Raw genomic sequence first — 16,462 nt, 5'->3', positions numbered from 1 at the left:
AAATACAAGCAATAGAAACTTAAAAAATAACTGTAACAACAGTACTGTGTGCTGTTATTATAATAGCCAGAATTTGACAGGAAAGGAAAGAACAGTTAGCGGCGTACAGTTGCTGGTGGCCTGATCTCGTGATTCCGTCATACGATGTAGCAACTAAGTTAGGCGGCCTCTTTCGTACTATTCTAGAGGCGTACGCCACCTGCTACCTTTTGTTTCTCTACATTTCCTTCTTTCCTTAGCCATAACAGAAGCATATTCATATTACTTCATTCCACAAGCACCCAGAGCGGCCATCTTCATAATGAAGATTCATACATTGTGGGCAGAGCAGAAAATAAGTCATTGGCAAGCGACCTCCACTACGGCGTTGCCGACAAAACTATTTGGGATTCTCCCTCCATCTTCTAATCTTAGCAATGAGTGTGGGTCTGACATGGGGTTTGAACTCTTTTAAGGTTCAATGGGGAGCACTTTTTATTCCTTAAAGATGTGATTCATAGATTGTTCAGAGTGAGCGAGAGGGGGCGGGCAGTTGGAAGAAAAGAACATTATACACTCCTGGAAATGGAAAAAAGAACACATTGACACCGGTGTGTCAGACCCACCATACTTGCTTCGGACACTGCGAGAGGGCTGTACAAGCAATGATCACACGCACGGCACAGCGGACACACCAGGAACCGCGGTGTTGGCCGTCGAATGGCGCTAGCTGCGCAGCATTTGTGCACCGCCGCCGTCAGTGTCAGCCAGTTTGCCGTGGCATACGGAGCTCCATCGCAGTCTTTAACACTGGTAGCATGCCGCGACAGCGTGGACGTGAACCGTATGTGCAGTTGACGGACTTTGAGCGAGGGCGTATAGTGGGCATGCGGGAGGCCGGGTGGACGTACCGCCGAATTGCTCAACACGTGGGGCGTGAGGTCTCCACAGTACATCGATGTTGTCGCCAGTGGTCGGCGGAAGGTGCACGTGCCCGTCGACCAGGGACCGGACCGCAGCGACGCACGGATGCACGCCAAGACCGTAGGATCCTACGCAGGCCGTAGGGGACCGCACCGCCACTTCCCAGCAAATTAGGGACACTGTTGCTCCTGGGGTATCGGCGAGGACCATTCGCAACCGTCTCCATGAAGCTGGGCTACGGTCCCGCACACCGTTAGGCCGTCTTCCGCTCACGCACCAACATCGTGCAGCCCGCCTCCAGTGGTGTCGCGACAGGCGTGAATGGAGGGACGAATGGAGACGTGTCGTCTTCAGCGATGAGAGTCGCTTCTGCCTTGGTGCCAATGATGGTCGTATGCGTGTTTGGCGCCGTGCAGGTGAGCGCCACAATCAGGACTGCATACGACCGAGGCACACAGGGCCAACACCCGGCATCATGGTGTGGGGAGCGATCTCCTACACTGGCCGTACACCTCTGGTGATCGTCGAGGGGACACTGAATAGTGCACGGTACATCCAAACCGTCATCGAACCCATGGTTCTACCATTCCTAGACCGGCAAGGGAACGTGCTGTTCCAACAGGACAATGCACGTCCGCATGTATCCCGTGCCACCCAACGTGCTCTAGAAGGTGTAAGTCAACTACCCTGGCCAGCAAGATCTCCGGATCTGTCCCCCATTGAGCATGTTTGGGACTGGATGAAGCGTCGTCTCACGCGGTCTGCACGTCCAGCACGAACGCTGGTCCAACTGAGGCGCCAGGTGGAAATGGCATGGCAAGCCGTTCCACAGGACTACATCCAGCATCTCTACGATCGTCTCCATGGGAGAATAGCAGCCTGCATTGCTGCGAAAGGTGGATATACACTGTACTAGTGCCGACATTGTGCATGCTCTGTTGCCTGTCTCTATGTGCCTGTGGTTCTGTCAGTGTGATCATGTGATGTATCTGACCCCAGGAATGTGTCAATAAAGTTTCCCCTTCCTGGGACAATGAATTCACGGTGTTCTTATTTCAATTTCCAGGAGTGTAGTTATCGTATCATTGGCGAGCAGTTGTGAGAACGCGGCAGCGTTATCTGTTGTTTCTATAGAACACTAGCACATGCCAGGCGGAATTACCAGTAGTCGTTACCATTACATTACAATACTGGCCATTAAAATTGCTAAACCACGAAGAAGACGTGATACAGACGCGAAATTTTACCGACAGGGAGAAGATGCTAGATATGCAAATTATTAGCTTTTCAGAGCATTCACACAAGGTTGGCGCCGGTGGCGACACCTACAAAGTGCTGACATGAGAAAAGTTTCCAACCGACTTCTCATACACAAACTGCAGTTGACCGGCGTTGCCTGGTGAAGCGTTGTTGTGATGCCTCGTGTAAGGAGGAGAAATGCGTACCATCACGTTTCCGACATTGATAAAGGGCGGATTGTTGCCTATCGCGATTGCGGTTTATCGTATTGCGACACTGCTGCTCGCGTTGATTGAGATCCAATGACTGTTCGCAGATCAATGCATTGGTGGGTTCATTAGGGTAATACGGAACGCAGTGCTGGATCCCAACGGCCTAGTATGACTAGCAGTCGAGATGACAGGCATCTTATCCGCATGGCTGTAACGAATCGTGCAGCCACGTCTCGATCCCTGAGTCAACAGATGGGGACGTGTGCAAGACAACAACCATCTGCACGAACAGTTCGACGACGTTTGCAGCAGCATGGACTGTCAGCGCGGAGACCATGGCCGCGGTTACCCTTGACGCTGCATCACAGACAGGAGCGCCTGCGATGGTGTACTCAGCGACGAACCTGGGTGCACGAATGGCAGAACGTCATTTTTCGGATGAATGCAGGTTCTATTTACAGCACCATGATTGTCGCATCCGTGTTTGGCGACATCGTGGTGAACGCACATTGGAAGCGTGTATACGTCATCGCCATACTGGTGTATCACCCGGCGTGATTGTGTGGGGTGCCATTGGTTACACGTCTCGGTCACCTCTTGTTCGCATTGACGGCACTTTGAACACTGGATGTTACATTTCAGATGTGTTACGACCCGTGGCTCTACCCTTCATTCGATCCCTGCGAAACCCTACATTTCAGCAGGATAATGCACGACCGCATGTCGCAGGTCCTGTACGGGCCTTTCTGGATACAGAAAATGTTGAAATGCTGCCCTGGTCAGCACATTATCCAGACCTCTCACCAATTAAAAACGTCTGGTCAATGGTGGCCGAGCAACTGGCTCGTCACAATACGCCAGTCACTACTCTCGATGAACTATGACATCGTGTTGAAGGCGCATGGGCAGCTGTACCTGTACACGCCATCCAAGCTCTGTTTGACAATGCCCAGGCGTATCAAGGCCGTTATTACGGCCAGAGGTGGTTTTTCTGGATACTGGTTTCTCAGGATCTATGCACCCAACTAGCGTGAAAATGTAATCACATGTCAGTTCTAGTATAATATATCTGCCCAATGAATACCCGTTTATCATCTACATTTCTTCTTGGTGTAGTAATTTTAATGGCCAGTAATGTAATTTATCGTCATTCAGAGATGACGTTTTTGTAACTATATGCAAAAGTAGCTGTACCAAGTTTTCGGAAGTAAATTGTAAATCTGAATGTACAAATGTTAACGTCGTAGTTCTGTTTTGTAAACTGTTTTTGGATCCAGAGAGAGCATGTTGCTTTGTGTGGTGTAATTTGGGTTTACGTAAGTAGATAGGTAAAGTGTCCAGTGCACGATTCTACTGGTGAATGTTGGTAACATTAATATCTATGAAAGAAACTTGAGATTCTATATGGAGTGAACGATCAAAAAGAGAGGGAAGAGACACAGAAAAATGACATGTAAATGGATTTCTCTCTCTCTCTCTCTCTCTCTCTCTCTCTCTCTCTCTCTCTCTCTCTCTCTCTCCCTCTCCCTCTCTCTCTCTGTCTCTCTCTCTCTGGTATTGATCAAACGCAAGAGCAATAAATACTTTTAAGTACAAGAAGTACAAGTATCAGATTTCGATAGCTTGTCAGCCAAAAAATAACTGGAAGTGCCGTCAGCATACCTGAATATGTTAATTGGTTATAATCCTAACATGATTCAAGAAAGGAAAGTTGTGGTGAGATAACTAAAGAGATAAAAGGAGAGTGAGTGGAATGTGCTTCGCAGCAAGTATAGGTACTCTGATACTCATTTCCAGTTTTTGTGCGAAGAGTGTACTGTAATGAGAATGTAGAAAATATCAGTAACTAAATGACATGTGGAAAATCTCTGGGCGACTACAAGTTTAGGAATAGTGATGCTAATTAACAGTTATATTATAAACACTCATTTTAGTCTATAGATGTTACACAGTTATTAAGTGTGCTAAGAAGATTGTGTGTCCAGATGATTTGGCACACTTTGAAGTATGTTTTCAGTCTTAGTGACTGTTAGAATCTTGTTAACCAGAAAAAATATGTGTGACTTACATCATAAGTCAGTGCAAAGCAGGGATATTTGTTTCTTTTTTTCAGTGTTCGTTACTAACACATTATTTCAGTTTTAGTTTTAAGCAGTCAGTGTGAACCTTAGCAATGCTATGAAACCCCATAATTTCAATATTCGTTAGCTACACAGAGTCAATCACTATCGATACTTGTATTAATAAAGTGGTTCTAAGTAACCAAGAACCTTTTTTTTAAGTGTTGAGTGAATTCTAGGCATAGATGAAGAGTTCCGGAAAGAATAACGCTTAGGTGATCGACTAGTGACAGCTACTTATTTACTTCTTTAACTTTTAGTGCTACACTTACTAGCCAAGAACATTGTTTTGTTTAAAATGGGGATATGGGACATTACAGTGCCCATATCTATTCTTTTCAGTAATTCTGGATGTTAGTACATTTACAATTTTGATTACAGACTGATGCGCAGTGAACAAAAATGTTGACATCCCCAGCAGAAAAGCGGAAAAAATGTATAAATTATGAAGCAGTAGGGAATCAGCATCACAGTGTAACAAAGAATGATTAAGGTGCATTGCGTGTTGGTCAATGACTGGAGAACAAGATTGCAAACACACAGACATATATTGCACAACATGTACTAATACGTTCGATACAGAACGGGTCTGCGTGATTAGATCGTAACGTGGCACAGACATATCTCTGAAATCGGTGAATTTTGTTTCTCTTTTGTTGTGAAATAAAGTGAGCCAGATCTGTAGAACACTAAGTTTATACGAGTTTTAGAATAATCCTGTTGCGCATGTTTCGTTCAAACTAATACACTGAAATACTGTGACGACATAAAATACTTTGGTGCGGATGGTTTGTCGCTAATGATAATTATACACAAGGTGATGGTGAATGTTTGTAAAGAAACGGCACATTCATTTCAGTAAATAAGATGGTGGCAGAGTTCGTACGCTGCCGTACGTTCCTAGAGAGTGATGCATGTCAAGAATATCTTCTCATGCTTTCACCCAAAGATGAAAACTTCGGGAAAGTTTACAGTGTAGTACTGGAAGATCGACAATTAAAGGTATCTGAAATTGCTTACCCCATAGCCATAATAGAAGCTCTTACGTTAGTATTAACTATAAGAATGTTCTTTCAAAATAGATTCCACATTAATTAAACTCTGGACAAAACAACAGGGGGAAATGGAATCCTAAGTAACGTTTGACTGGTTTTACAAAGAATCATTCCGATTTTAAGGGCCAATTTGTTATTTACAAGGGAGGTGAGGTCACAGTTTCAAGCAAAAACGGTAAAAACAAGTAAAGTGGTAGGTGGAAGCGGGTGATTCGCCGCAAAGAGGAAGCGAAGCTTATTTCATCTGCGTGAAAGGTTATGGTCAGTGTTTTCTGAGATAAGAAAAAGTTTTTGTCGTCAGCTACCTGGTAACGGGTAACACAATAACGGGCGAGTACTACCAAACTAAAATACGTGAGAATATACCAGTATTGAAAAAGAAAAGCAGCTAAAATGCATGTGTCCTTAATAGTGGGATAAATAAGATATTTGAAGTATGAATTATTGGAAAGGCCACCTCGATTCGTCAGGTTTCTTACAGTCTGCATTCCACATACTCGCACATCAATGTAACAAGTAAAGACATCGAAAATATTAAACTCAGTAAACGCTGCCTTAACTTGAATGTGAGACCCGCAGTATGCCAGATTCATAATGAGTAGCCACAGAACCAACTTTGATCGAAATCTGTTGTTTGTATTTTACGCCCATGCGTTCTTCTATTAGAAACTGGTGTACCAAAGGTTTATGTCGAATGTAAGGAAACTGCTTGGGTAAACAAGTAGTTAACAAAAAGCAGAATAAATAAAGCAACTTCTTGATATTCTTAAGATGAAATTTTCGTACCATTTCCGAGGATGTAAAGTACCGAATAAGTTTGTGAAAGACTTCCATAGTGGTCGGCTAGAATAAGACGTAATTTGTATTGCTAGCGATGCTGGAAAGCCCCTCGAGCTCACTATGATGGTTCCTTTTAGTCTGTTATGAACAACAGAAGCTGGGAAGCTGGCCTGCGCCACGCGTCACAGAGTAGTCTGCTTACCTGTGCCGTTTTCTGCTGGCGGCCTCACGTTGCGGTCGTACTTGGTGGGGTTCAGTATACGCTCCAGGACCTCAGACTCTCCAGTGATGGCTCTGGAAACACGAAACAAATTATAACTCGTCTGGAGCAACAGACTTCATGTTGTGGCACTAGTCCAAAACGCCGCAACCCAAGTCTCAAATAAACTGTAATGGGAATCTTTCTCCTTTCCCATTATTGTATACACATAAAAGCCATGTTCCAAGAATCGTAAAGTTCTTCTATTACACTACCGGCCATTAAAATTGCTACACCAAGAAGAAATGCAGATGATAAACGGGTATTCATTGGACAAATAGATTATACTAGAACTGATATGTGATTACATTTTCACGTAATATGGGTGCATAGATCCTGAGAAATCAGTACCCACAACAACCACCTCTGGCCGTAATAACGGCCTTGATACGCCTGGGCATTGAGTCAAACAGAGCTTGGATGGCGTGTACAGGTACAGCTGCCCATGGAGCTTCAACACAATACCACAGTTCATCAAGAGTAGTGACTGGCGTATTGTGACGAGCCAGTTGCTCGGCCACCATTGACCAGACGTTTTCAATTGGTGAGAGATCTGGAGAATGTGCTGGCCAGGGTAGCATTCCGTACAGGACCAGCAACATGTGGTAGTGCATTATCATGCTGAAATGTAGGGTTTCGCAGGGATCGAATGAAGGGTAGAGCCACGAGTAGTAACACATCTGAAATGTAACGTCCAGTGTTCAAAGTGCCGTCAATGCGAACAAGAGGTGACCGAGACGTGTCATCAATGGCACCCCATGCCATCACGCCGGGTGATACGCCAGTATGGCGATGACGAATACACGCTTCCAATGTGCGTTCATCGTGATGTCGCCATCAAGGATGCGACAATCATGATGCTGTAAACAGAAACTGGATTCATCCGAAAAAATGACGTTTTGCCATTGGTGCACCCAGGTTCGTCGTTGGGTACACCATCGCAGGCGCTCCTGTCTGTGATGCAGCGTCAAGTGTAACCGCAGCGATGGTCTCCGAACTGATAGTCCATGCTGCTGCAAACGTCACCGAACTGTTCGTGCAGATGGTTGTTGTCTTACAAACGTCCCCATCTGTTCACTCAGCGATCGAGACGTGGCTGCACGACCCGTTACAGCCATGCGGATAAGATGCCTGTCATCTCGACTGCTAGTGATACGAGGCCGTTTGGATCCAGCACGGCGTTCCATATTACCTTCCTGAACCCACCGATTCCATATCTTGGTAACAGTCATTGGATCTCGACCAACGCGAGCAGCAATGACGCGATACGATAAACCGCAATCGCGATAGGCTACAATCCAACCTTTATCAAAGTCGGAAACGTGATGGTACTCATATCTCCTCCTTACACGAGGCATCACAACAACGTTTCGCCAGGCGACGCCGGTCAACTGCTCTTTGTGTATGAGAAATCGGTTGGCAACTTTCCTCATGTCAGCACGTTGTAGGTGTCGCCACCGGCGCCAAACTTGTGTGAATGCTCTGAAAAGCTAATAATTTGCATATCAGAGCATCTTCTTCCTGTCGGTTAAATTTCGCGTCTGTAGCACGTCATCTTCGTGGTGTAGCAATTTAACGGCCAGTAGTGTACTTCACTGTACACGTTGCTCCTTCGTTCGAAAATCATTTAGCAAAAGTTACTTTAAACGCGTAATCCAATCCTAGACAAAGTGTCTCTTATAAATTAATTATCTTAGAAACGTGCACTGATATCGCAAAGATCCAAGTCCGCAATATTGAGCTGCTACAACTCAGAGTGGGAGAATACAGTCGTCAACCAAGACTACGTCTCTGGAGAAAGTAAGGTGAGGTGGTGATATAAAAGCGCCCTGTAGTACGAAGCTCTTTATCCCAAAACAACTCTCATACTCGATGTGCTTTGAATCTAGTTATGCCTGTTTTAGTATGGCATTTTGGAAACCAGAACGTCATTACTGGAAACATCAAGTCCAAAAGTAATTTTTCAACTTTACATCGTTTAAAGATTGAGACACTTAATTAAAAATTTAAAAAAGTGCTTTAAAAGGCAAGAAAGAGACTTATTGACTGTTTAATGTAAACCGTACTCTCGAGGTATTGTTTCCAACATTTATTCGATTAATCCGCCGTCCGTTGTGACCGAGCGGCTCTAGGCGCTTCAGTCTGGAACCGCGCGACCGCTACGGTCGCAGGTTCGAATCCTGCCTCGGGGATGGATGTGTATGATGTCCTTAGGTTAGTTAGATTTAAGTAGTTCTACATTCTATGGGACTGATGACCTCAGATGTTAAGTCCCCTAGTGCTCAGAGCCATTTTCGATTAATCTATGGTTCGATATGGCTTTTTGTAATTATACACATTAAATGTATTCCCAGTTGAGGGTATCGATAACCGTCTGCTGTATAATGGAATGATGACAGTGACGACAGTGAAAATTTGTGCCGGACCGGGACTTAGACATGGATTTCCCGCCCATCGCGAGCCGTCGCCTTACGATTTGGCTATCCGAACACCACTCACGGCCAGACCGAAACTTCCATATGTCGTCAACCATATGTTTACGCACTGCACTTGTACATTCGTACAGGGGAGGCACTACTGGAAATTCACTTGTTCGGTGTCGGCGGATAAATACGATGTTACAGTGCTCGCCTGTGCGAAGTAACATTGCATCGTAATTCGGAACAACAAAGGCACTGCAATATCGTATGTATTGCAACGATGGGGCACATTTGCACTGTCTGACCAAAAGTATCCCGCCATCCATATGTAATGCTGAATTTACCACTGGATGTCATGAGTGGGGGACCTGCCAGTATAAAAGGATGCGTGGAGCATTGTATGAGTATGGTATTGTCAGTAAAGAAGCAGGAACAGCTGAATGGGGTGATAAAATGGTTCAAATGGCTCTGAGCACTATGGGACTCAACTGCTGTGGTCATCAGTCCCATAGAACTTAGAACTACTTAAACCTAACTAACCTAAGGACATCACACACATCCATGCCCGAGGCAGGATTCGAACCTGCGACCGTAGCAGTCGCACGGTTCCTGACTGCGCGCCTAGAACCGCGAGACCACCGCGGCCGGCCTGAATGGGGTGATAGCCGAGCTCCGCGTCTCCGAAGTGGACCAATCACTGCATGTCACCTGAACAATAGGTCCATCATCAATATTGCATCCTTTCTAAAGCTGCCCAAGTAGACGTTTGGTGATGCGACTGTGAGGTGGGAACGGGAATGAACAATCACAGCTGAACCAAGACCAGCCACTCTTCGCGTACTGACGGGCAGAGCCGTCGACCGTTGCGGAGGGTGGTAGTAAAAAATCGCGTGAACTCAGTGCAAGGAATCACTCGTTATTTCCAGAGTGCTACCACCTGTCTAGTTATCACAATTACTGTGCGTAGGCAGTTTAAAGGTATAAGGTACAGTGGTCGAGCAGCTCCTCATAAACCACACATTTCTGGATTCAGTATGAACACTTTGCCGTCCGCATGTCTCGTACAAATTTATTAACTTGGCGCCGGCAGCGCCAATTCGGATTACTTGGCTTGTCGCCGGCCCTTGTCACCTTTCCGTTGATGACAAGCTTCAAACACGTTGCCTTTTGCGCGCTTTAATTTTTCCGATTTTTCCGGAAGTCCTCTATTTTGCCATATTTTCAAATAACTTCTCTGCGAGTTCTACACTGTTATAATAATTATCCTTGTAGAGATGATGCCACTTTGCGTAAAAAGGTGTCAATAGTTCCATCACTGTTTTTGCTAAAGGCTGTCCAGCGCCGGAATATATCTTGAATGAGGAAATGTATCCCGTACTCGAATCACACAGCATACGAATGAGTATGCCGTATTTCGTAATTTTCGACGGATTGTAAACTTTAAAATTTAACTGTCCACGCCACGGTATCATTCCTCCATCAACTGAGATGTTTTGATTTAGACTAAAAGTTTCTTTAAACTTTTGGAAAAATAATCAATTACGAATTGCACTTTGAAAAGCTGACCGGCATTATCCGGTTTATTGTTGTTGTCTGGAAAATGTGAAAATGATAATATTTGTCTGAATTGGTTGCGGGACATCGTTTCGCGAAATATCGGTGTGTCTATCAACGGATTCGTCGACCAATAATCATCGATCCTTGCATTTTTTATAATTCCCATAAGGATAGCAAGCCCAAACCATTTTCTAAGTTCGGGTCCCGTAACGTCGACAAATTTGGCATTTTTAAAAATCCAGGTTCCTTTTATTGCAATTTCGACTGTAATACTTGTTGCTTTCATTGCTAATATATTCAGATAGATCGTTCCCAACATATAATTCTACGGTATCCACGACGCTCTGTGTATCTTTGGGAAATATGTGAGGACCCAGAGATCCTTCAAATTTTATTATTGATCCTCAGTAAATCACAGTCTGTCTTCTTCGTCTGATTCATCCGAATCAGTTGGCAACCGTAGCGCTCGCCGAATTCTTCTTGGACGTATTTCACTATCTTCTGACGGTTCTACTTCACTTTCATTTTTTGGATATCCAGCGTCTTCTTCCCAATCGACCAAGTCGTCCGGAACGTCCGACAAGACGTCCGCGCATTCATCGCAAATAATCGTATCGCCTCTTTCGACTCTCATGATGAAAGTGCGCAAGTACTTATAAAAATAAAAAACTTGTTGTAATGTGTAACTTATTGTTACCTAAACAAACCACCAACACAAGGAAAAAGGTACTAAAGTGCTGTCACCGGGCACTGCGCGATGCTATGCTCACGACACCACTGTGCTGTCGCCGGCCGTTGACCGCTATTTCGCGCACGACACCACTGTGGAGTCGCCGGTCGGCAAAGTGTTAATCGACGCTTAAGGTGGTGTGAAGGGTGATGTCATTCGACATTGGACGGCTGTAAACGTGAGATTTGGAGTGATGAACCACTTTATAGCATGTGGCAATCCGATGGAAAGGTTTGGTTTAGCTCATACCTGGAGTGCTTTACCTGCCATCATATACAGAGCCAACAGTGGACTACAGAGAAGGTGGTGTCACAGTATGGAGACTTTTTCATGGTTATAGTGAGGGTCTACTTATTGCACTTAAGAAAACGCTAAATGCGGAAAGACATGAACACATTTTACTGCACTGTGTGCTGCGTACAGTAGAGGAACAGTTTGGAGACGGTGACTGTGTTTCAGCATGACAATACACAGTGGATGATAGCATTCCTGAAGTAGAGTGGTCTGCCGAGAGTTCCAACCTGAACCTAACGTAATATCTGCACGATGAGCCACAACGAGGACTTCACTCCGGTCTCCAGCGTGCAACATCGCTACTTTCTCTGGTTTCAGCTCTTGACGAATAATGGGCTGCTATTTCTCCACAGACTTTCAGACACCTTACTGAATGTGTCCCCAGTAATATCAGCGATGCAGCAGAAAGGCACTATCACTGCAGCATTGGTGACTTGATTGCTTCACATTCAAGCCATGGTTTTGTTATGACTCATGTGGTAGAAACCAGTGCTCTAGCAAATTACAGACTCGCTAAGTCCGTGTAAATACCCGTCATTTTTCAGCCACCAGTCTCGAGAGGCTACCTGCGATGTTCTACGAGTCTACATGGGTCAGCCAGTGTACCACGTCCGGACTCTGCTGCTGGTTGCGCCGAGTCCGATGTTATGGAGTTGGTGGCCTCGGACAGGCGGGCCACCAGCGGGCCTACTTCAGCTGCTGACAGCCTACTACCCTGCAGGTCTACAGTTCGAACCCCGGCTGTGCAGCCGTTCTGCCCCATCGTCCATTCAGGCAAACTCCTTGCTGCTAGTAAACGTTTCGGGATGTGTGGTCGTGGTCCAAGAAACTCCTCTGTTCCTGACGTTTCGTCCAGAACTGCGCTGGACATCTTCAGAGACGATCCTCCTTTGAGTCGGCAAGACTCAGCTGATGAGCGCCTCTGAGGATGTCCAGCGCAGTCCTGGATGAAACGTCAGGAACAGAAGAGTTTCTTGGATCACGATCTCACATCTCGGAAGGTTTACTAGTAGCTATGTCATCTGGTCGTGAAAGCCTTCATTCTATAAGGGGCGTTCAAAATGAAACGATCCGGAGGCATAATTACAGAAACCAGTACCTGTTTGTTAGAAGTATTGGCTGTGGCTGTTGAGACACTTATCCCACTGTGACACAAGGTGATGAATGGCTGTCTCGTAAAATTCTCGGGGCTGCGATGTTAACCAGTTATACACATACAGCTGGACGTCGTCGTCCGAGGTGAATCGTTTGCCTGTCAGAGCCTTTTCAAGGTGACCAAAAGTGGCGTAATCGCAGGGAGAGAGGTCCAGACTGTATTGAGGTTGGCCGAGAACCTTGCATTTGAATTTCTGCAGGAGTGCCGCTACTGTGTTGGCCGTATGAAGCTTTGCATTGTCGTGGAGCAGAATGGCTCCATGGGTGAGATTGCCTGGTTGTGTTGATTTGATCGCTTGGCGAAGGGTGGTCAAGCTTTGCGAGTAGCGCTGGGCATTCACTGTTGTCCCGTGCTGCAGGAAGTGAATCAGACGGGGGTAATATTGATCAAAGAAGAACGTCAGGAAAACCTTTCCTGCACTCGTGTGGATGGCCTTGGCTTTTTTTGGTGGTAGTGACCCTGGTTGCTTTCAGTGTAGACTTCGTCATTTTGATTCTGGTTTTAAGTGATGGCACCATGACTCATCTTTAGCCACCACTCGTGCCAGGAACGCATTCCCTTCCCGAGCATAGCGCTGCAGATGAGCAAGACAGTGGGCCACAGGTGTGGTTGAAGACTGTGGGGCAACCATTGGGCACGCACTTAACGCATGTGCAGTCGTTCCTTCATAAAGGTGTGAATACTTCCGACGCTCAATCCGACCACGGCGGTCCTGGGCAATGGGTGCATCCTCCAGCTGGACGGTGTCATTGGTAATGCAGTGTGGTGCTGCAGACCTTGCATCATCGGCTAACGACACTCGTCCTTCCCTGAAGAGCTTGTGCCGCCCCTTGACCCTTGCAAGGGACATGCAGTGATCGCCGTACACTTGTGACATTCGTCGATTAATGTCCGTTCCTCCTACTGCTTCCGTTGTCAGATAACGAACGGCGCCTCTTTGCTCTCCTGTTGACTCCTCCATGTCACTGTTTGCAATGCGACTGCGGGGTTGGAAGATTAATGCATGCTGCTGCTGGCTCTGTATAGTACCGCGACGTGCTCGCGTGCCCTCTTGTGACGGGCTGTGACCTACCACGCTGTGGTCGGAACCACACCTCGTTACACACGCCACGATGTTACCCTCCTGCCACCGGTTTGTGCATTCCAGACTCCGGCTCGTTTCGTTTTAAACCCCCCTTATACAAACTCCTTGCTGTCCGCCACTGCTTGTGTGTGCCGCCACTGCTGCAACTGAGAAGCCATCTCATCTACATTTACATCTACATGACTACTCTACAATTCACACATAAGTGCCTGGCAGAGGGTTCTTCGAACCACCTTCACACTATTTTTCTAAAGTTCCACTCCGTAACAGTACGTGGGAAGAACCAACCCTTGAATGTTTCCATACGAGCTCTGATTTCTCTTATTTTGTTTTGGACATTTCTCCCTATGTAGGCTGGCGATAATAAAATATTTTCACATTCAAAGGAGGAAGTTTGTGATGAAATTTCGTGAAAAGATTTCGCCGCAACGTAAAACTTCTTTGTTTTAAAAACTGCCATCTCAACTCGTTTATCATATCCATGAAGCTCTTCCCCTATTTCGGGATAATATTAATCGAGTTACCCTTCATCGACATTTCTCGGCGTCTTCGGTCAATGCTATCTGATGCAGAGCCCACACCGCTCTAGCAGAGGACGAACAAGCATAGTGGAGGCTTCTAAGTGTCAATCGCAGTCTTTAATTTGTCTTCCCCACAACATTATCTAGCTATGTGATCGTTCCAACTTAAGTTGTTCTTAACTATAATTTCTAAGTATTTAGCCGAACTGACAGCCTTTAAATTCGTGTGATTTACTGAGCGATCGAAATTTAACATACACTATGCGATCAAAAGTATCCGGACAGCTGGCTGAAAATGACTTACAAGTTCGTGGCACCCTCTATCGGTAATGCTGCAATTCAATTTGGTGCTGGACCACCCTTAGCCTTGATGACAGCTTCCACTCTCGCAGGCATACGTTCAGTCAGATGCTGGAAGGTTTCTTGGGGAATGGCAGCCCATTCCTCACGGAGTGCTGCTCTGAGGAGAGGTATCAACGTCGGTCGGTGAGGCCTGGCACGAAGTCGGCGTTCCAAAACATCCCAAAGGTGTTCTATAGAATTGAGGTCAGGACTCTGTGCAGGCCAGTCCATTACAGGGATGTTATTGTCGTGTAACCACTCCGCCATAGGCCGTGCATTATGAACAAGTGCTCGATCGTGTTGAAAGATACAGTCCCCATCCCCGAATTTTCTTCAATAGTGGAAAGCAAGAAGGTACTTAAAACATCAATGTAGGCCAGTGCTGTGATAGTTCCTCACAAAACAACAAGGGGTGCAACCCCCTACATGGAAAACACGATTACACCATAACACCACCGCCTCCGAATTTTACTGTTGGCGCTACACACGCTGGCAGATGACGTCCACCGGACATTCGCCATATCCACACCCTGCCATCGGATCGCCACGTCATTTACCGTGATTCGTCACTCCACACAACGGATTTCCACTGTTCAATCGACCAACGTTTACGCTCCTTACACCAAGCGAGGCGTCGTTTTGCATTTACCAGCGTAATGTGTGGCTCAAGAGCAACCGCTCGACCATGAATTCCAAGTTTTCTTACCTCCCGCCCTATTGTCATAGTACTTGCAGTGGATCCTGATGCATTTTTGAATTACTGTGTGATGGTCTGGATAGATGTCTGATTGTTACACATTACAACCCTTTTCAACTGCCGGCAGTCTCTGTCAGGCCGGCCTATACGCCTTTGTGCTGTACGTGTCCCTTCACGTTTCCACTTCACTATCACATCGGTAACAGTGGATCTAGGGATGTTTAGTAGTGTGGGAATCTCGCGTACAGACGTATAACACAAGCGACACCCAATCACCTGACCACGTTCGAAGTCCGTGAATACCGCGGAGCGCCCCATTCTGCTGTCTCAAGATGTCTAATGACTACTGAGGTCACTGGTATGGAGCACCTGGCAGTAAGTGGCAGTACAACGCACCTAATATGAAAAGCGTGTGATTTTGGGGGTGCCTGGTTAGTTTTGATCACATAGCGAATCTCATTTTTGGACTCATTTGCATGACCTCAAACTTTTCCATATTGAGAGACGCTCTCTATTTCTTGCACCATCCTGTTATTGTGTCTATGTCATTTTGCAATTGATGTTGTACTTATTTACCAGACGGTAAATGACAGCATCGTCATCAAACAACCTAAATCGTTAGGAACAGAAGACGACCTACTACACTTCCTTCGGAAACGCCCGGATATCACATCTGTTTTAGTCGATGATTCTTCTTCGATTACTGCGGGTAATGACCTTTCTGAGAGGATATGACGCATCCAGTCCCATCAGTAAAGCGATACTCCATAGATATGCAATTTGATTAGACGTCTCGTGAGAGGAATGGTGTCAAAAGCCTTCTGGGATTCTGGAAATATTGAATCATTTTGAGATCCCCTGTCGATGGCACTCGTTATGTCTTGCGAATAAAGAGCTAGCTGTATTTCACAAGAACGATATTTTCTAAATCCGTGCTCACTATGTGTCAATAGACCGTTACATTCGGGGTAATTCATTTTGTTGGAACACTATATATGATAACATGGTGTAATCTTTCACGGCTGATACTGACATCATTTAAAACTTCCGATCTAACAAGCCGATGTATAAAACTTTCTCCTAACGTTTCCTC

General features: G+C 45.8%; 1 protein-coding gene across 1 annotated transcript in view; it reads right to left on the bottom strand.

Annotated features, from left to right (window-relative positions):
- Window positions 1-16,462, bottom strand: part of LOC126437444 (glutamate-gated chloride channel-like) — a 184,718-nt gene that overhangs the window by 113,322 nt on the left and 54,934 nt on the right. The window contains exon 3 of the mRNA XM_050090482.1: window positions 6,512-6,603. Within this exon, the coding sequence (XP_049946439.1) occupies window positions 6,512-6,603 (92 nt within the window). The remainder of the gene's footprint in view (window positions 1-6,511; window positions 6,604-16,462) is intronic.

The sequence above is a fragment of the Schistocerca serialis genome, chromosome 1 (assembly GCF_023864345.2).
Source record: "Schistocerca serialis cubense isolate TAMUIC-IGC-003099 chromosome 1, iqSchSeri2.2, whole genome shotgun sequence".
NCBI classification, from domain to species: Eukaryota; Metazoa; Arthropoda; class Insecta; order Orthoptera; family Acrididae; genus Schistocerca; species Schistocerca serialis.
This window is presented reverse-complemented; position numbering and strand designations above follow the sequence as displayed.